Source organism: Psammomys obesus, unplaced genomic scaffold (assembly GCF_907164565.1).
Source record: "Psammomys obesus unplaced genomic scaffold, mPsaObe1.curated_primary_1811, whole genome shotgun sequence".
NCBI lineage: Eukaryota > Metazoa > Chordata > Mammalia > Rodentia > Muridae > Psammomys > Psammomys obesus.
The window spans coordinates 922656-944374 of record NW_026596051.1 but is presented as its reverse complement, the minus strand read 5'-3'; the positions used below and the strand labels follow the sequence as shown (position 1 = coordinate 944374).

The following is a 21719-nucleotide window of genomic DNA, read 5'->3' as shown; positions in this document are numbered from 1 at the left end:
CTTCCTTCCTTCCTTCCTTCCTTCCTTCCTTCCTTCCTTCCTTCCTTTCTACCTTTGGTGAAAATTCTCCAAAGAGTTATTTCATGAAAAGTTTTCTATCAGGTGAGTGTGTGACTTCCAGGAATCACTGAAGCCTAAGTGCACAAAGGCACACGTGGGCATACATTCATGCATAAACCATGTGTGTAAGCATAAGGTAGAAAACCATGGAGGATGGTTTTAAATGTTTTAAATGACATCACAATTTAAAGCAGCTTGGCCATCAGATGAGCTAATTTTTTTTATTGTTTATTATTATTAGTTACATTTTATTAACTCTGTATCCCATCTGTATCCCGCTCCCTTATTCCTTCCCAAACCCTCCCTCCCTCAGCTTCTTCCTGCCCCTTTTCAAGCTTACAGACGGGGGGGGGGGGGCACACCTCCTCCCCTTTCGTCTGGCCCTGTTTTATCAGGTATCTTCAGGCTGCAAAGTCCTCCTCTGTGGCCTAGCAGGACTGCTCCTCCCTTGGGCGGTGGGGAGGTCAAAGAGCCTGCCATTGAGTTCCTTTCAGAGATAGTCCCTGTTCCCCTTACTATGGGAAACCAATTGGTTATTGAGCTACCACAAGCTTCCTCCGAGCAAAGGTTCTAGGTTACATCCATACGTGGTCCTTGGTTGGAGAAACAGTTTAAGAAAAAACCTCTGTGCCCAGATATATTTCAGATGAGTTTTTTTAAATCTACAAGCTCCTATGTATGTCACCTAGCCTCATACAAATGCCAGTTCTTCGTTCCCTCCTCAATACCAGAATCCTAGTCACCAGGACAAGTGGGAGGAGCAGTGAGTAGGAAGCTCAGATCTAGTGTCTTTGGCCATGCTTCTTAAAATCTTGCTTTCCCACAGCTGGCATCTTTTAGGTCTGTGCTCTGAAATTCTTAGGACTATTAATGCACATATTTGAGATGATTCATAGAAGAACTGAAAGATGAACAGTGCAAAGCAAAGATCTATAAATGTAAAAGAACACCCAGATTGTTTCAAAAGCATTCCTGCAGAATCCACCTGGCACTGATAGCTCCTCTGCACTTTTACTGAGAATCACTATTAACATCATCCCATGAAGATCTCACTCTGTTCTCAGAAGAGGACAGGTTTCTACAAGGGGTACATTCCAGTCACAAAAAAGAATGATCATGGCTAAAGGGCAATGGACAAGGTATTGACAACCTGTTTTACACAGATCTCAACAATGGCCATAAAGAACAAATAAGTAACTTAGAGAAAATTCAAGTGAACCAGATTTCAAACTCTACTAAGAAGGATGTTGGAGGAAGATAAAAACAAACAAACAAACAAAAAACTGAAACAGTGAACAGAAGAGAAAAGAAAGCCTTATTACAGAGAGTCTCCTAGAGAATTTACCTATGCCAGGGACAATAGAGTGTTTCTGTAGTCCCAGCAACAGCGGAAACAGAGCCCAGGAGGTAAAGACCAGTGTGCACAACATACTGACACTCCATCTCAAATAAATAAATAAATAAATAAATAAATAAATAAATAAATAAATAAATAATCATCTTTCTTTTTCTGTGTTGCCTTGGAAATGATAATTTGGAACAGTAGTTTAGAGAATTTAAACTTTGACTGAAAAAAAAAATAAAATAAAACTTTAATCCAGCTAGTACCACTGTATTTGAAAATATTTATTTGTAAACATTTCAAGCTATACTATTTACTGATAGCTTGTTAGTGAAATTTGTATCATTTTTATATTATTTCTATTCAGCAGTGGGGGAAGGTTCTATAGCTAAATGTTAGCATACTCAGTGTTATTAAGACCCTTTTATAAGACTGTTTGCATGCCAGTGTATATATTTGAAATTTGATACTTGTCCTTCAAAGAAATTAAGATAAATGAAACAACTACAAACCCCAAACTTTCTAAGCAGGCCTTCTACCAACTAGAGCATCCAACGATGCTTAAAAGATCGCATCCTTAGCCCATGTTATAAACAACTTCATGAACACAGCACTCTCACTCTAGGAATTCTGGGAAAGTACTTAGCATGGGATACATTCAGTACTGCCATCTGGATTGCATCATAAGAGCAAGTTTTCAGGGGATTGCTATAATATCTCAGAAAGTTGTCTGAAGTTCAAGTCTCTCTCACATACACATGCACACACCCTCTGTCTATCTCTCTCTCACTCACATACTCTGTGTGTGTCTATCTCAGTCTCTCTGTTTCTGTCTCTCTCTCTCACTCACTTGCTCAAGAATCTCACTATTAGCTCTGGCTGACCTATGTAGATCAGGCTGGCCTCAAACCCACAGAAATCTGCCTGCCTCTGCCTTCCATTGCTGGGATTAGAAGTGTGTATCACTGCACCCTACTCCTTTGATGTTTTGATTTGTTGTTGTTGACAGCATCTTACTGATCTCAAACTCGCTGTCCCATTACCTCGTGGCCTTCTAAGTGCTGAGCTCACAGGAGTGTGCCAAGCTCAGTCTCTTTTTATTCTATGATTGATATAAAAATAAAAGTGACCTACTCAAAGCAACAATTATATTTTTCTTGAAGCTCTATAATTATAATATGTTCTATAAACAATACCTCTGTCAAACAGTACTCATCTCTCTGTCAAGTCAACTGATGTTTTAGAAAGATGGGCAGAGCATAATTAAAAAGAAAGCATGTTGTTTAGCTCTCCTGGTGAGTGGGTGAGTGAAGACTGACCATTCTCTATTTCACAAACTGCAGACAGGCTCACCAAGGCGAAGTAACTTCACTGATCAACCAAAGTGCACATTCAAGTTTGAGTGCTCTGTCCCTAAACTGCAGTTTTGGGGGTGCCGACTGCCTGAAAGAGTGCAAAATTTGGTTGCTTTTTTCTCAAGTGTTTCCAAAATTTTACCTTTTCAACTTTTATAGACTCATACTAGAAAAGCCCGAATGTATTTACTTTGCAATCTTCTTTTCTCTTCCCATCACGAAACCGTTCCCTTAACACTGATGCTCGTGGTAGTTATGATAAAATCTAGTCTAAGCAGTTCTGGGTGTTTATATTTTCAACTAAGTTTGATTCTGCTGTTTGCAAGAAGTTCTGAATCATTAAACTCCCTGGCAGTGTTACATTCAGAGGTGGTGGGAAGGGGGGATTAGTCACCCTTATCTATGACTTATGTTAGATATGGTCCTCAGAGAGGATCTTCTCAAAGCTTCCTGAAATCGAGTTCGGGTTTCTGCTTCCTGGGATGCCCAACTTCTCTATCTTCAAGGGCTTAGCTTGGAGGTCAATGAAGACAGTGTGGGTCCCAGGGCAGGGTGCTGCGTCTCTAGTCCGCTTGTTAGTTTTCAGTCAATGAGAAGGCCAGGCTTCAACAACATCCCAGGCTGATCGGCTCCTGGGCTTCTTCTCACTGTGTTAGGTATGTAAGTACCAGATAAATGACAACTGTGGGAAAGCTTTATAATTGACTTGTGGGTATTTTGTTGTCCTTCTTTTCCTGTTGGCATGCTCCTTACATAAAAGTTAAACACTCAGACAGCTCAGCATTAGGGTGGCAAGAAAACCTTCAGAATGGCCCAACAGCAGAGGGAAGAACAACACACTTAATCGGGAGGACAGAGAAATTTGGAAAAGAAAACTGAATTGCTACAAATTCCCAACTCCAGAATAGAGATGTTTGTAATAAACTCATTCAGATGCAGTCTGGGGCTGGATTTGAATAATTATTAGCATAAAAGTGTCTGATCATCAACAAAACACTTGATGAGCACAGAACATGAGTTATTAGTAGCCCAACAGCATTTTGTACAACTGAGTACAGGACAGGAGTCTAAACACTTTTTGATTGATTTGTTATTGAACAGAGTAAAATCCTTAAATGTGGTAAATTCATAGGTCAAGTCATCAAATAAACAGCTGGTGTGAAAGCTCCATGAACAATATTCCTTAGAAAATTGCAGCATGTGATAAGGACAGAAAAACACTGAAAGACAAGAAGCTAGGCATGTCTACTACTCAATTCCTTTCTTTAAAAATAAAAATCAATTTATCAGTAATTTCAGTTCAATACGTAGAATACCTCACTTTCTTTATTAGAAACTATGGCCAAGAACATCACAGTAGCTAAGATGAAATGGCCACCCTGTCTAGAGGTACACACCTTTAATCCCAGCGCCCAAGAAGCAAAGGCAGGTGGATGGACCTCTTTGAGTTTGAGGTCAGATGGATCTACCGCAGTGGTTCTCAACCTGTGGGTCATGACCCCTTTGGGGATTGCACTTCGCATATACTACATCTTGGATATTTATGTTATGATTCTCAACTGCAACAACATTACAGTTGTGAGTTAGCAATGGAAATAATTTTACCGTTGGGGTCAGCACAACATGAGGAGCTGTATGAAAGGGCTGCAGCTGTAGCAAGGCTCAGAACCATTACTCTACATAGTAAGTTACAGGTCAGGCAGAGCTATATAGTGAGATCCTGTCTCAAATTCAACCAAACAATGAGAAACTGACAACAAAGAAAATGAAGCTGGCTCCATGTGCTTACACCTGGAACTACTGTGAATCATGGACATGTATGGCCCTATGAAAGAGGACAGCATGTATTCATTAAGGGTAACCCTATTGTCCACTTAAGGAGATGTGGCTTTGAGCAGAAATACCATCCCCGCCTTGTGAAGAAAAACTTCCTACATTTGGTAAGATTGTAGGGTAATTTCCTTAAAGTATGCAAGCGTCCGAGTATCTGGCATGTTCATGAGTGAAAGGCAAGGTGGCTACTCCAAAAACTCACAATTGACAATCTCAAATAAAAGTAATATTCAAGGACTAATTATCATAAACCTGTACCCTAACATTCTCTTCATTGAGGGATTAAAGATGACCCCATATATACTAGCAACTTCCAACTAAATGTTCCAACAAAACCCCAGAAGCCTAACTTCATTCTACTGTCGAACTCTGTTCCGATTATAGTGACATAGCTCGTAACAGCTCACCCATTTGATGTTATTTTTAGTTTAATATCTATATTGCTGGTATTTATGATTAAGAAAGTAAAGACTTAAGATACCACGTGTGAGTTTTATGATATGGAGGGCACGGTTTTGGGTTTTGTCTTAACTTCAGGGAGAGTAGCTTCAACACTGCAATTCACAGAAGGGAAGGCTAAAAACAGTCCCCGGGAGCTCATGAACCCCTGTTAGTTTGCTCTGACTTTCTATAGTAGAAATCATTAGCCCACCTCCCAGATGGACCTCTCCTCAGAGGCCCTGCAGACAAACACTCCATTTCATGTAAATAGTGCGAGTATGCCTTAGAATATCAGACACTGTACACCATTCAGCTTGGAATTAACTTTTCAAACCACTAAGGAATAACTTTTGAATAACAGAATACACTACAGGTCGCAGCTAATTATAGCTTACCTATCAAATTAAGTTAATGTCGGGGAACACATCCAAATAGCTGCAGGGTTTTCAGGGGTGTTTCATTGTTAAGGAAATGTTATCCTTTCATTACTAAATTTTTTAAGAGAAACATTTTCTAAGTTGAGATGATATAAGATAACTCTGAGTTTACATCAAACTGCTGTCATTTGTCCTTTGGCAGCTGTGTCAATTTCTTTATAAATTTCACTTTCCATAGTTTCATAATAGTCATAAAAACACACTTCACTTTAAAGTGTTTCTATGGGACAGAATGGGAATGCAAATTCAGAACATAATGCAAATCATGGAGATCTGGGACCAAATATGGACCATTAGTAAAGAATAAAGTCACCTAAACCAGCCACCCAGACACAAGGGGAAGAGCACACAGATCTGTACAATCTCTACTCCCAGTGTCAGCAGCCCCAGAGAAGGCAAACAAGATTGATAGTACTCACTTTTTTACCTTACTATCAAGCAATGTCAGCAGCATTCAATGGGTTTGGTCTCTGTTCATTCCTGTTCTAAATCCCATGTGTGGCTAACAACCCACAAGGCAGCAAAGGTTTGAATCTTAAGCAGAGAAGAAGGTTCGAATCTTAGGCAAAACAAGGGATTAAAACAAAATTAAGCCAGTCAAGAAAGCACAGAAGCTCTGCCTCACTAGAGCAAGCTGCAGCCAGGCATTATGGCAGCGGAGAGGAGAACGCACAGGAACTAACACTCTTAAGCAGCAGTGCCCTCAAGGTCACCTTGTGCTGTCCAGCTCTGACGAAAGGGTTACCATACAGTGATGTTAGGGTAATGCCAAGATCACTGGAAATGTTACCCACTGTCATTAGTTTAAAACAGCCTCCGCTTAAACCCACTGTGAGTTTAAAGTGGATGTTATGTAAAATGAAAGGGAAAACAGCACAATTAAAAACTTGATTAATCTTATTACACTAATAAAAGGCTGTGGTTGTTTCTAAAGTTATATTTGTACATGTACAAATTGCAATAGTGCTTACAGTCTGCAGAAGAACATACTTTCATTTAGGATTTTCAAAGAGCTGTCACACTTGGATATAAATCTATGAACTATCAGTCCTGAAATGCCAAAGAATTGATTGTAGAAACATATCTATTGGAATTATAAAAAATATAAAATTCATTTTTATAAGTTATTTATTTATTTTCCATTAGTTTATTTCTATACATTGGTGCATATGTCATGTTAAACAAACACAATGGCACCATTTCATATCTTCAGAAAAGTTCATGACTTAATTCTGGCAATGTCTACTTTTGCTAACTATAAATAACAGGAATGTAATTGAATAAATCTAGAGATAAGCCTTTTTCATTGGGGAATAAACAGTTTATATTGCACTTTAGTCAACTTTAGGAATTCTGAAACAAGTGAAAAATATAATTTCACAACATTGGTATATTCATATTTTCCTTTAATGAGAGCATGTTTTCTAGATGAAGAGAAGCTGTCTGGGAAAGTATTTTAAGACAGCCCCGTAAAGCATTACCAACTGCTTTAAGTCTGTGTACTTGAGTGTATTAACCTGATTGAAATTGGAATCTAGTGACAAATATTTAAATGGATGTATTCTCGGTTATTTTACAAAGTATACTTTGTGCCATTTATTAAAAATGTCACATTTGTAAGTGTGGAAAAAAAATCTAACAATTGCTCCATATAGGTGTACTTCCTAGAGAGGCTGTTTAAGAATTTACAAAGCTTCCCTCATTTCCATAATCCTGAAATCACAGCGTGTTAAACAGAGGTATGGAGTAGATGGTCATCTATCTTGTATATTACATAGAGGTTCATTTTCTTTCATTTCTGCATATTCTTTATTTTTTATTTCTTTGTTAGTTTATTTGGTTTTTCAGAGGCAGGGTTTTTCTGAGGCTAGCCCTGGCTATCCTGGAACACATTCTGTAGACGAGGCTGGCCTCAAACTCAGCAGTCTGCCTGCATCTGCCTCCTGAGGGCTAGGACTAAAGTTGTCTGGTGGTGCAAACTTAATTTATACATGGTAGATTCAGCTACAATTGTTAAGGATAGCTACATGTCAAATTTCAACCGGGTCTCAAAAGGCAAGTCTTGGAATTATCATTATTATTTGAACTGGCAGATTGTTTGTATATGTTTTGAGGTTTTTTACATTTTTATCTTGTGTTAAAAAAATCTTATTGTAATTCTGGGAGTTAAACCATGGTCTCACTCATGTTTAGGCAAGCACTGCACTGTGCTTGTTGAGCCACACCCAATCTCCTAGACCCTCACTTTCTTTCATTTGCAAGATTTATTTCCTTTTTTATGAATGATGTTTTGGCTACATGTGTTTCTGTGCAGAGTGTGCATGCCTGGTGCCCTCAGAGATCAGAGGAGGGCATTAGAATTATGGATGGTTGGGAGTTGTCCTGTGGATTCTGAGAATCAAACCCAGCCAGGTATTCTAGAGGAACAACAATTGCTCTTGACCACTGAGCTACCGCTCCAGTGCCATAGACCCTAACTTCTGGCGAGTACCACATCTGGATACTTTCAGCTGAGCAAGAACAGCTCCCTGAGATTTATAGTTCTGTTTTATTCAGGATTTTTTTGAAAACCTTTGACATCTGGGCAACTGCCACATAAACATGTCATATACATCTACTTTCCTCCCTTTTATTTGTAAAGGAGTATTTTTCATAATTTTATTTAATCTGAAATATCAATTGTTTTAATCCTTAGGAGAAATGGCAAAAGATTTTGTTTCAATTACAGCATAAATTTGAGTACTACTTCAATACAAATACGACAGATGTCATAATCCAAAAAAAAGGGCCATGTAAAATATGACAGTTGCAAACATTTAAGACTTTGTAACAAAAATGACTGAGAACCATATCAGTTTACTGTCCTTCAACTATTTCCTTGACAGTGGAGTCAAATAATGTTGAATTATAGACTCCTTACAGGAAGTCTCATTTCATGTTCATTTTTTGATTTTCCCTGGTAGGCCCTATAGGAATTTGGCTGCGTGCCCACTTTCTTTAGAAGTGTCTGTATACATCCCTGGGCTGTGTTTGATGATTAAATGATTATTAAAACCTTTAGGGTTAGGGGGTGTAGCTCAGTGGTAGAGCATTTATCTAGGTAGGGGTTCAGTCCCCAGAAACACACATATAAATACACACATACACTTAACAGTGTCACATTTTTGACATGTTTACTTTTCATAAGAAAATACTGCTTTTGCAACCATAATTTTGTCAATATGAAAACATTTCATTGAATCTATGTTGAAAATATGTTTGTTCATTGATGGCGGGAATCTCAATAAAATGTCTTGTCATGTTTTGCAGTTTCTCCAAGTGTTCTTTGAAGGGTAACTAAGCTGTTTGTATAATGATAGTATTCCCTACACTAATCCTGCAGCCTATCTGCCTGCCCTTAACAATCAATTTCAGCTACAGACCCACAAACACTCTATTTTTTGACTCTGAAGTTCCTGTGCATATTTTTCCTTCCATCGCCCAGCAACAGCAGTGTTTTACATCTTTTGGACTATGACAAACGTTTTAAGATATGAATATATGAGTGTCTGAAACAAAGTGATTGAAAATTTATTGTCAGAGTTGGGCGCTTTCAGCATATTGACTGCCTTTGGAAAGGAGAGCCCACATTCCCAGCCTTTTTTCTTCCTTTATGATTTAAGCAGCTCCATTTCCTAACAGGAGTCTAGAAGTTAATCCAACAGTTACAGTAGGCACAACTACCCTATGTACTTCTGAATGGTGAGCAATGGAGTCGTTCCAGTGGGAGAAGAATTGCTGTTTGAATGACCTATAGCCTCAGAGCTAGTTAAACCAGGAACAATGGTTACAGTTATGGGCTTTGCTTTGTACAAAGTAACATTAGCATCATTGCTTTCCATTAACCACGGAACTTGCACTGGGGACTTCTACTTGGAGGGGAGGAGGGGGGTAAGGAGGAAATAAGGGAAAGAGGAATTGGAGAGGGTCTAGGAAAAAGAAAGTGTAGCAATATGTGTACTATTAGCATTTAAACCTGGTTGACATTTAACATTGTAATTGACCTGAGCTATTTGCATAGACTAGATCCTATACTTCTTTTTCTTATCGCTTTTCTTAAATGTTTTAAACACCTCTATTAAGAATCAATCTCTACTCAGAAAACCATACACAAATATAAAAGCCAAGCAGAAAATAACAATGAAAACATACCTGCTAAACAGGTAACTTTTAATTCAGAGCAACAAAGGACCTAGAATGAGCATCCCAATTAGGCCGTGTAGTGACAAGCAGTCAACACCTTATTATTTAATCATTAAAGAGAATCTTGCCATAATTTCCCTTTGACATATTTCAAAAAATGAATTAAGGATACATCACGTGGCCCACAACAACAATCCGCAGTAAAGTTAGAGAATGCTAAGACCCTATATATATATATCTCACTAGGATTGAGCTCTGAGAGGTTTGGGAGTAAGTTCTTAAGTGAGACCCTACGAAGCATTTACAGATTTTTTTTAAAGTGTGTTAAATGTAAGCATTCAGAAACAAACTACCTGATAAATGGCCCATTTGCTTACGCACTGGGGGTTGTGTCCAGTTTTTGAGTGGATGAGAATGCACTGCAGACGTTTCTAGTATTGCTGAACATCTGCTGCATCGTCTTTTTTTTTTTTTTTTTTTCTAAGCAGCTGATTCAAGCCATGAAGGACATTAGGTTGTCTTGTCCCCTTTACAGGAATCTCTACCAGCAGAAAGCTGAAATCTCCTGAGGGTGAGTCTCCATGCCACTTTGGAGTCTTTCAGTCAAGTCTGACTTCGGTTTTAAATCCCTAAACTCGAACTACGCTTTAGAAAGGGCATTCTGAACTTCGATAATAGAACAATCACCACCGAAGTTCCCAGGCCCATTTGGGAACCCTCCACACAGGCTCAGATCAGCCCTAGATCCCCTAGACCTGGTTGCCTGGCGCCCTGACGCCTGGGATGCCCAGCCCGGGGTGGTGGGGGTTGGGGGTGCCTGCCCTCGCCCTCAGGCTGCCCCCACTCCAGGGAGCCTGCTAGCACTTGGCTTTTAACCTGCGGTGCCAGCGGGGCTTCAGAGCTTCATCTCAGCAAGCCACAGTACTTCTCCCCAGACGTCACGGGCCAGTCAGGATTAACACGCAACAGGGCGCCCTGCTCAGGCTGCCAGCCCTGGCCCGGGAGCTGTTAAATGCAGATTCGGGGGAGGATCCTCCCCACCACCACCACCCCCGAGAGCTGCTGTTGAATAAAACTGTAATCCGAAGGTTTCCCGGCGTCCAGCTTTCCCGGTGGGGAGAAGCTGGGCTGCGGCTGATGGCGGAGCACAGGCCTGGCAAATCTCTGTTCTCTGTCCGAGACGTGGCCACCCCGGAGGCTACCCGCTCCTCTCACCCTTAGTCCTTGGAGTCTCAAATGCTTAGATTCGGGACTAAAGAGGAAAACAGCTAAATATTCCCGTAAAGGAAGGCGGTGGCTCGTCCCCGGAGTGCGGCCTCAAGTCCGGCATCTGGGTGGCCCCGTCTGGCGCCCTTGGTCCTACCCACGACCCCTGGCCCCCAACTCCGCCTAGCCTAAGGCCCCGCGTCCTTCTCGGCCGGTGGCCTCTCAAACTCTTGCCTGGACGCCTCCCTTTCAGTTCTCCCCCGGATCTCAGGCTGGCCCTCTGAGGCGGGCAACTCGCCTGGGGGTCGCAAGCCTACGCACCCCGCGAGAGCTTGGCGGTCGGGAGAGGGCGCCAAGGAGGCTGGCGACCACTAGGCAAGGCAGAAGCACCTCCAGATGGCCTCCAAGAGTGGAGAAGACGGTAAACCGCCAGGAAGTGTGGGAGAATAGGATTACGGCTTCTACTGGTGTCTTAAATCAGACACACACACACACACACACACACACACACACACACACACGTATCTATCCTACATTGTTATAGGGCCTACCAACATTATAGGACCAAGTGAATTTCCACCGGCTTAGTAGCCCTCCAAAAACTCGGCTGCCATCAAAGTCGTTGATCCCAGACCCTGGTGACGATGGCAGCTTTCGTGCCCTTCGAAGGGGTGAGGAAATAAAATAAAATGAACCCTACTGCCAGCAAGCCCTAGAGACAGAGCGGTTAATGACTAACTAGTCCTTCTTTGAGCATGAAGTCCCTGAGGGCACCCAGTGAAGGCAGTTGTTGCCAGGGCCTGGTCTCAAACTGTCGGGGCCACCTTTGTGGACAGGTGGAGAAGCCAACCTTACATATCGGGCTCTTGAGGCCCCACCACGGGGGTTCAGCACCCCCCACAAACCAGCCCTAGACTTCTGAACTAACATTTGGAGGCCCTGGGGTAGCTCTCAGCCTTCACCCTCCACCTGGCCAGGGGAGGGAAGCCCAGCCCACCCTGCCCCCAGACAGAGCAGCGCTCACCTCCACCCCCCAGACCCTTTCAGCCACACTAGCTCCCGGCTTCTTTGAACTGGACAATATAAAGAACACACACCCTTTGCTGTCTTCAGTCCAAGAGAGCTCAGTGCGCCCAAGGGGACACACCGGCAAGCTCATGAGCCTTGAGCCTACTGCGCCACAAACCCAGACAAACCTAGGAAGCCCACACCTTAACAGCTCGGACCGCCTGCACGATTTTTTTTCTCTTTTTGTAGGTAGGTAGGGAGAATAAAAAGGTACGTGTTTACCCAACGCATATCTTAAACTAATGAAACCAACCGAGTAAGGGAAGTTTGGGGAGTAGTACGGAGCACTCAATAACGTTTTATTAATTCTATATCCTCTACACTCCCCAAACCCCGTAACTTTGGTCCTTTATCTTCGACTTTAATAAAATAATGATTCGTTGAGAAAATGGGGTATAAATCTTCATTTTGGAGGCAATTAAAGTGTTGATTTCATTCATGCCCCTAAGCGATTCTTGTAATTTGCTCAAATAGCTTTATGTACCCAGCACTCCGGAGCTTTTAGAATCCCATTTTCTAGTTCAGCTTGTTGGATTACAATTTTTACTCAACAGCAGCTACTAGTGGAATCTGCATTTAACGGGGCTGGCAATTGAGCCCCTAAAGCGGTGGCTGGGGAGCCTGGGGCACTAGCTGCCCTCAGCTCTCCCGCCTTGGTCTGCAGCACGCATCGGGTTCTGTGCTACAGGGCCCATGTTCCCGCTCTCCAAACAGAGGTGGGGACCTACCACTTCCAAGGCTCTTCTTTGCTTGATCACCCGTGGGCAAAGAAGAAATTCAGCCCAAGCTGTGGACCCACCCAGACTGGGAGAGGGTATGGGCAAAATACCTTAAGATGACACAACTAAGACTGAAGTTGGGACAAGACAGCATTGCCCCGGCAGTGACCGTGGTCAGACTTTCAGAGGAAAACACTGGAGTAGCTGGCCTTTGACTTAACAAAGGCAGTCTGGTGTTTCCCCAAGAAGCCACTCATCTGTCAAGCCGGAATGAGAAAGGGCTCGAGGGTTTTGCTGATGGGGCTGCAGGCAGAGAGAAGTCTACTGCTTAAATCTCTTGAATCTTTGCAACAATTCTCCACAGAGCTGTCCAGGACCCTGTTTCTTCTCATTCACTACTCAAGTTTTCACTTTCATTGCTTTTCTGTTTTTCCAACTCATTTGGACCAACCCAGAGACACAGCAACAGGAAAGAGAAACTGAGAGCAAATGGTGGTGCCCTGTGACAGAGAGCCCCCCCCCCCCCCCCCCCCGTCGTCCTTACTTAGCAAGGCAGAGCAGCGAGAAAAGCCCTGAAGGGAGACCAGGGAGGAGGGGCGTAGCAAAGAGCCAGCCGCAGTGGGGAACAAACGCATGGCCCCCTGCCCTCCACACCCAGGGAGTCGCCAGGGCGTCCTTGACGCTCACCCGGCCAAATGCTGCCAACCAATGCAGAAGGCCCAGAGCACATACCAGCTGGAGGATGAGTGGAAAGGAGGAGGAGAAAAGTCCATATTTATCTGTTTTTCTAACCTCGGCCTGCTTTGATTTTTTTCTATCAAGTACAATAAAATGGGCGAGCTTGCAGGGAATACCACACAAAGCAATGTTCAGTGAGGTCTAGAAGCGTTCGGCCGGGGAAAACTGACAAGACAGGCTAATGAACCGTGTAGACAGGGAGAAAATAGCCAGCGTTTGCTAGATTTCAAACCCTCGCCGTCTCTCTTAGACCACCTATCTTGGATTTATTCCTAATAAAATAAGAAATAAACAGACCCTACACTTTTCCTTTCTTCAAGAAAGAAGTGGGGAAATGCCCATGAACAAAGCCTTACAATCAGAGGTGGTCACTGGCAGTTAACACTCCCATTATTATGGAGGGTAAATAAAATAAAGACAAAAATTAAAAGCGACAAGAAACAGGTCAAGTTTGCAGGCGAAGCTTTTACAAGCTCATCTCTCCAGGTCGAATCCCAGAGCCAGGCTTAATGAAGCAATAATAGCCACATTATTCAAAAATTTTCATTTTGATGGAAATGTATCTAAAAGGGACTTAATCATATGCAAATAATAAAGGAGGTGGTAGTGACCCAGCAAGCAATATGCATACAGATTTTTTTTCTTAGGGATGTTGAAATTGAAAGTCGCATACCTGGTCAGTTAGATTTGCTGATCTTGTTACATCTTCACTGTCTGACTTTGATCCTCCTTCTCTATCATCTATCACCAAATCGATAGGCATTTTCCCTTTCAAACAGCTAATATACCGGTGGCAGAAATTGTCACATAATTCGTGTACCTACATTATGACAGAAATAAAAAAAATGGAAATATAATCAGGACTGCATAAATGACATTGACAAGTGCAGCCCACCCCCCTTGTGAGATCCAAACTTCCAAATAGGGGAAACACGGGGCAATTGTCCTCTAGAGACCCCCAGATGCATTCAGAATTAGGAATAACTTTCTTTTCTTGGAAAATAGAGATATCCCAGAAAATTGACAGTGACAAGATGATTCACAGGCTACAACATATTCAACACCCATGTTAAATTCATCTGCTCCTGGGGCTGTGGCCATTACAGAGGTGACCTGCATGGGTGACACTTAAGGTAAACTATATAATTTCATTCAGTTAGCTTTACCATAAAGCTTTGCCCCCCCAAAAAAAAAAATTCTAAGGAAAATATGCGATACACACACACACAATTTGCACTGTGGTGACGTGAGATACATGCCTGACAGCACAAATCAAGTCGCCTTTGCCCTTTATATGAAAAAGAAAAAAAAAATACAGCCACAAAACTTATCCAATTGATTTTTTCAAAAAGAAACAAAACAATTACTAAAAATATTTAAATCTAAATAAAGCTGACTCTTACAGGCCCCAGGCATCTCTTGCATGCAAAAACTCACAAGAAACCCTGGTGTGCTAACAATTTAATGTTAGTTTGAATTACAATGCATTAAGTTTTTATTGCTGAGATTTATAGAACAGCTAGCAAAATCATGTTACCCCACACCCTCTCTTGAGTATGAATGTGAGGTGTGTGCTAGGTCACAGATTCAAGAATTTGACACAACTGTTAACCCTGCTTTGTCTCTGAGCAAGGTCTAACATGCCCTCTTCCAAAGGACTCCTCACCCACTAGCCCTTTCCCTCAGTCCCTTCTGAGTTTGATCGACCAGTGATCTCAAATCATCTTTTAGAAACTCACAAAAATAAGAGAACCTGCCCCCCAAATAGCAAAGAAGAGGAGAAAGAAAACACACACACACACACACAGAGAGAGAGAGAGAGAGAGAGAGAGAGAGAGAGAGAGGCATTAACTTGTAAAACAAATTCACTCCGGCATTCAAAGCATGCACTGGGCGGCCTAACAGTGTAGCTGAAGCACAAAGCCAGCAAGGTACACTAGGCTAGGGTGTCTGTGATCCCGGTTTTAGTGGCTGAAATTGTAATTAAACTGCAAAGAGAAATGGACGCTAAGATTGGCCTTGACACTAATTACCAGAAAGAAAGACATTTATGCAAATATCTTGGAAGCCTGAACTTCAGTCCTTCCGAACCCTCCCTTCTGTGTGGTTAGGATGAAAGGGAAGGGAAGGGAAAGGGAAATAAAAAATTTACCTTCTCTAATTCCAACAGATGAAACCTTAATACTTGTATGGCTTGAATCATCTGCAAAGATACAGAAAGAATAAATACTCCATTTCTGGTTTGCAGAAAATTGGCTGTCACAGCTATACCATCCCCAACTCCCCCCTCCCCCCATAAATAGAGTTATTTTGATTTATGGCAATAACACTAAAACTTAATAGCAGCAACTGGGTACCATCTAGAGGTTTATATTTCTTAAGGAGGAAAAAATAGCTAAACCAACAACAAAACATCTAAGTGGGGATCATAAACACCCTCCTCCCCCACGGCTCCCCCTCCCCAGTCTTACTGCTCTCACAGCAACCCCAGGGGCAACTGTCCGAGCTATACTTTCCCCGTGATGATGAAGTTACGGAAAAGCTTTCCCCACTTGTCCCCTAACAGTGGGTTTGCACTTTGCAAAAATTCTTCCTGCCTCCTGTCCATGCATCTTTGATGCCAGTTGGTTGTTTGGGGGCTCTGCCCTTGCTGTGGCCCTAGTGAAGAAGGCTCCTAAGACTGGGAGTCCACAAGGTTTAAGCACACACGCTGACAGGCAGGGAGATAAATCCCCAGGCTGATTAGAGCTGTGCAGTCTGGCCATCATAAAAAAACAAAAGCTGGCCGTCCCAGCCGCTGCTCTTGGGCCCTCTCAGATGAGTTTATACCCCGGGATCCAGTCCCCAAACACTTGTCCCTAGACAAAAAAAAAAAAAAAAAAAAAAAAAAAAAAAAAAAAGTTTGCAGTTGACTTGCAGCTATGGACAGACCAACCAGTCTGGAAAGCTCAAGGCTGGGGCTGAAGGAACAGATAGGGGAGGTGAGTGAGGAGTCAGCTCTTACCAAGTTATCCAGTTCTGGATTAGAAGAGAACAGAGGTTTTTCTGCGCGAATCTAAACACGAGTGAGGAGAGGGGAAAGAAAAAATGAAATGAAATGAAATGAAATCTGTGCGCCTTCCTGCTTCCTTGCCTCCTTTACACTGTTAGGCAGGTAGGATGTAACCTCCAGGAAGAATTTGCAACTCAAGTTCATCCCTCACGGAAACACTTCCACTGTGAACCCGGTAGGCCCGAGGCCAGCCCAGACCGCTCCCTGACTTCAGCTAGAGCTCCGTTTATGCGAAACGATGCTCGCCTGCCACTCCAAAAGAGCCACATAGCGTGGCCGGTCCTGATTTCATTTCCTACTGAGCTTTCTGCCCCGGCTTGTAGATGGCAAGTGGGTGCGAAAGGTGGGTGATGATCTACAAACACTTTCACTGGGCGCAAATCTCAGGACGGCGGTAGCACGCGTGGGTTAAGGGAGAACATTTGTGGCTACCTTTGGGAAATTACTCACTCTCTACACATCTATCTCTCTATCTCTAGATAGATGTGTGTGTTTGTATGTGTGTGCTTGTGTGAGCGCGGGGGGGCCCGGGGGCAGGATTCTGTTTTGCTTTCTTTTCACTTTCTGGTATTTTTTAACATTTGTTTTGCTGACCTGTTTGGCGAACACGGCTATATCTTCATTGAATGACTCTGACGAGCAGACGTCCCCGCCCGCCACCCCCGGCTCGCGGGGGGTACAAGTAGCTAATTCACATTTCTCAAAAATCAGTGCTAAGAGAGGGAAGAGGGGGTGTCTGCAAAAAAATACAACAGTCACAAACAACACAATGATTAGTCCGCAGTCACCGAAGAGGGGAGAAAAAAAAAAGGCGCCCAAGAGAAACAACCGAGTAGCTCTAGCCAGGGAGACCCTTGGGTGATCTGATCAGATGTTTTTGCCCTTCTGCTCACCCCCGCCCAGAAGATGGCTCACCTCCCCCTGGCTCCTAGGGCTCTGAACTTGAAGGCCAAGAGCCCTGGACCGTGTCTGTGGATCGGTTCAGCGTCTATGGCCGGAGAAATTGGCAACATTTGCTGCGAATAAAACCCAAGCGGTTCCAGCAGCCATTTTGAATTAAGTTTGCACCGCGACAAACCCTCGTCCCTCTGCCGCACTTGCACGAGCGGGTACTGGGGAAGGCGCGGGGGGCCTCGGGGTGGAAGAAAACCAGCCTTTGCCTTCCTCGGAAGCAAGGCACGGAGTCCCAAGCTCAGGGGAGCTCGGTGGCAAGCGCGCAGCAAACTTGCGGAAAGGGCCTCTGTGGGTGCAGAACTGACTGTCACGGGGCTTCACCTACGGACCCCAGCCGCACGCCCCCCCCCCCCGGGAGCCGGAGGTCCTCTACGGCTCCCCAACTCTGCCCTCCCCTTCGCAGACGCTCCCACAGTCTCCCAAGGTAAGTTCCTTCAAATGCACCTACACTCAAGCAAGCCTCCCATTTCTTCTGGAGTGGTAGAGCAACTAGCATCTAAAAGGCCTAAATGTGGCTCTTCTCAGCCCATTAAAAAAAAAAAAAAAGACTTAATGCTCAAGGAGTCTCGAGCCGATTTTATTAGCTCTCACAGCCCAGCTGGGAATTTAACAGTTTGGGGGCCTTTTCAAAGCTTCCCCAAATGTTCTGTCCTGGAACTTAAACCATTTGCAGAGAGAAAGCTAGGATTTAAGCAAATCCATCGCACAAGGGACCAGAAACTAAAGCGAAAGATTTTTACCCTTAGCCGGGAGGGTCAACGTTACATTTTTTTAAAAGAAGGAAAGTGAAATAAAAGTTATTACAAAGTTTAAAAATAAAAGTGGGAGGAGTGAGCCCCCTAAACACAGAAGAGTAGAAGTAACTTTCAAAAGGCTTTTCTAGTGCAGAGCCTAATAGAATGGCCGACGGAATACATTAAACCCTGGCCAGAAAGCCTCCGGAAGAAGAGCATCCCACAAGCACTTCTTGCTAAATCCGCAGGTTTCGCCTTTGAACACAAAGTGACAAAATGTCCAGAAGTTTCTAAATGTCTGTGTCCATTCAGAGCGGCCCCTCTCCTTGACTCCAGTTGAACAAACTCATGTCCCCCTTGTCTGACCTGCAGCTGTCCTTCTGACTTTATTGTGCCCAGGCAAAACCAGCATACGGTGGCTGAGTAAACTCCGCAAGTCAGAACAATCAATGGCTTAAAAGATTTTCCCTACACTAAAAGTTTCGTTCCAACACAAAGGCGCCTACACTTAGAAACCCCCAACAACTCTCCGGCTAAGTCTAGCAAGCAACGTCTCAGATTGGCTGACTCCAGTCTGAGAGAGGGAATCTTTAGGCTGCCACCCCAGCCTGGGACTCCTTTGCGGCCAACGTGGCGGCCAAGCCGGCGCTGAGCCTGCACCGAGTGCAGATGGAAATGAAGAGGAGGCTTCTCCCCGATTTCCACGCGGTGTGAATGCAGTCACCAGTTATGTGCTAATAATCTAGGGAGCTCTGACTTTCCGGTTGCAAGAGCTTGGCGCATGGGGGGAAGCGTCGCATCTCCACTACTTAGCTCCTGCCCGTTATACCTACCCATAAATGGCATCTTTATCTCTCTTTAAAGCGTCGTTGACCGAGGAGCCCATGCTCGGGGCCATGGCGTTGCTATGCGCTGTGTGAGGGTACTGGTGTGAGTGCAGAGGAGGCCCGTGGTTCAGGTGGTGGACCGGCTGCATGGACCTGGCTGCATGCGGGTCCCCATACATTGTGGACGGGATGCCTACTCCATCCATGCCCCCATAATGGGGTAGGTCGTCGTACTGCATGACAAACAGGAGAGAGGAAAAAAGGGTCAGAGGCCGAGCGAGTAAACGGGAATGCTACCGAGCTTATAAAAGGTCCGTCCAGCTGGACCCTCCAACCCCAATTCCGTGGCCTTCCATCTCTAAAGTTGAGCTTTCTATCGTAAAAAAAATCACTTGAACGGTAAAAATTCTAGAATTCTCACTGAGAGTCATCTGAGATGAAGGTTCCTGTCCTAACTTGCGACCATATAGAATCATTCAGAAATCCAAAATCTTTTGGCAAGGAAGGGAGGAAGGAAGAAGGAAAGGCAGAGAGGCATTCTCCCGGAGGCGGAAGGTAAAACATGCATGTTTCTGGAGGAGGAAACCGAAAATCACAACAATAAAACGTGCTGGGACAGTGCAGCAGACCCGCCTAGTTTCACAGCCCCTTCACTTCAGGGGGATTTTTTTTCTTCTTTTCTTTTAAAAGTTATGATGGGAAGAGTTCCCAAGCACTGAATTCAGAAAGGCTTCTCATTTTATTTCCCTGCCAGCATGGGATTGGGCAGTCTTGCAAGACACAAGGTTTGCCTTGCTTTCCCAAACAAACTCTGCTAAATAAAAGAAGACTGAACTGCTCCCTTTCATACGTGTGGTGCTGAAGTGTGCAGAAGGCAGCTTGTGCTGCCCGGTACAGTTCAACCTGCACCTGGGCAATGTTCCCTCCAAGTTTAAAGAAAAGCTGGAAAGGAAGCAGCTAACGTTCTATTTCATTAGTTTACTCTCACAAACTTTCTCCCTGAAGTAGAAGTCAGGGAAGCAGTTGCTACTCCTTAGTTTTAAAGCAAATTCAAAAAGCAAACACACATACACACCTACCTTGATGGGAGGAGGGCACTTTCAAATTGATTGGCATTACTGCCTGCGATAAACTCAGCTATTTTAATTTTCCTAATTGTTTTATTTCAGGCCAGTTCCTTTTTTTAAGATTTGGAAATGTTGAGAGTGAAATGATTTTCAAAGAAAGGGGAATTGGCACTTTCATCTCTCAAAGCCAGAGGTGTGAAGAGATTTTGCAGGAATGCTGACATTTGCCTGAACCGAGAGGGGAAAGAAAGAAAGAAAATGTGTCCTCTAGTAACTTTCTCTTCCAAAAGGGGGCTTTGAGGGCCAGGACACAAATTATGCAAGGCAGCCTTTTTGTAGACACTTTTCTTTTAAAAAGCCACCTCAGCCGGCTCTTCATTGTCTCGGTTTACTTTCGAGGCATTTCCATTCAAATAGGAATATTGGAAATTAGTATTGCGTCCTGAAAGTGAGCTGCTGTGTGTGCTTAGTACCCAATCAGTATGCGGTTTATCTAAGAAAAAAATCTGCAAACTTGTTATCTTGCATAAAAATCCATGTAAATTAAAATTACTTTTAAAAGACGAACACTTTTCCAACCTAAAATTCGCTTTACTAGGACAGTTACTTATCTAAAAATGCTACCTACTTTCTACTGATATTAAAGATGAGCATAATCGATAATATCAGAAGTTCCCAGTTGCTGATTTTAATTAAACATCTTTAAACTTTTGGTCCCTGAATGCTTAACAATTAGCAGTGGGTATGTAAGATATTTTCCCCTTCTCTCTGTCTCTATCTCTTTTTCTTTTAAAACAAGCGATTCCTTGAGCTGTGTTATGAATCTATAGACAACTTGATCACTTGAATTAACAACCACAAGTAACAAATGCATAAAGTTACAGATGCACCAAGTAAACCTGTCGATTTAGGCCGCGGCTTTATGAGCCTCATTCAAAGAGAGAGAGAAAGGAACTTAACAGCAGTGTCTTTCAGGCACGTTCCAATTTAATCTCACATAGGAGTTCCACGATTATTTTTAATACGTACCCTTTGCGCCATCGGCCTCTCTGGCTCCCTTCCTACTTCAACTTCTAATATATCCTCTTTAAGGCCAGTGTGAAAAGAAACAAATATGCAGACTCCCTCGGAAAAAAAAAAAATATGATGCACGACCAAAAAAAAAAAAAAAAAAAAAAAAAAGAAGAAGAAGAAAAAAAAAAATCCCTTTGCGTCTTCAGCAGAGTTACTGGTCCCAGATCTTCGGTCTACCGGACCTGAAGCGAGGCACCCGCGTCGCTGAGCATAAAAGCGCTCTGGTTCCAAGACAGCAGCGGGAGGAAAAAAAAAAAAAAAAGCAGATCTTCTCTCTCCCCCCCAAGAAAAAACCAGTTTAAAAAAAAAAAAGAAAGAAAGAAAGAAAAGAAAAGAAAAGAAAGGAAAAAAAAGAGCGCCCCTCAGACCCAACTACCAAATCTCATGGCTTTCTGCCACTCCAGCTGTCAATCACAGGCGAGGTTGTCAACGTGGTGAATGAATGATCATCCGCTCTGTCTTCTTCTGGTCAGAACACCTCAAATGTTAATATTCAAATGCACAAAGCCCTAGCGCCCGTTTTCCTTGGATCAGTCCTAATTCCTAATCAGTTTTTCTCTTCTCTCGCTCTCTTTCTCTTTCCCTCTCCCTCTTTGCAACTGCAGCAACTGAAGGGAGATTAGAGAGGAG

The 21719-nt window shown here is 43.2% G+C and overlaps 1 protein-coding gene across 2 annotated transcripts in view; it reads right to left on the bottom strand.

The window, feature by feature from the left end:
• Positions 1 to 21169, bottom strand: part of Meis1 (Meis homeobox 1) — a 137861-nt gene extending 116692 nt beyond the window's left edge. For both annotated transcript variants that reach the window (XM_055624287.1, XM_055624288.1), the window contains exons 1-6: positions 21045 to 21169; positions 18955 to 19181; positions 17028 to 17169; positions 16386 to 16436; positions 15534 to 15584; positions 14055 to 14201 (exon numbers count right to left, since the gene is read on the bottom strand). In XM_055624287.1, coding sequence (XP_055480262.1) covers positions 14055 to 14201; positions 15534 to 15584; positions 16386 to 16436; positions 17028 to 17169; positions 18955 to 19181; positions 21045 to 21056 — 630 coding nt within the window. In that variant the 5' untranslated portion in view covers positions 21057 to 21169. The remainder of the gene's footprint in view (positions 1 to 14054; positions 14202 to 15533; positions 15585 to 16385; positions 16437 to 17027; positions 17170 to 18954; positions 19182 to 21044) is intronic.
• Positions 21170 to 21719: the final 550 nt, after the last annotated feature.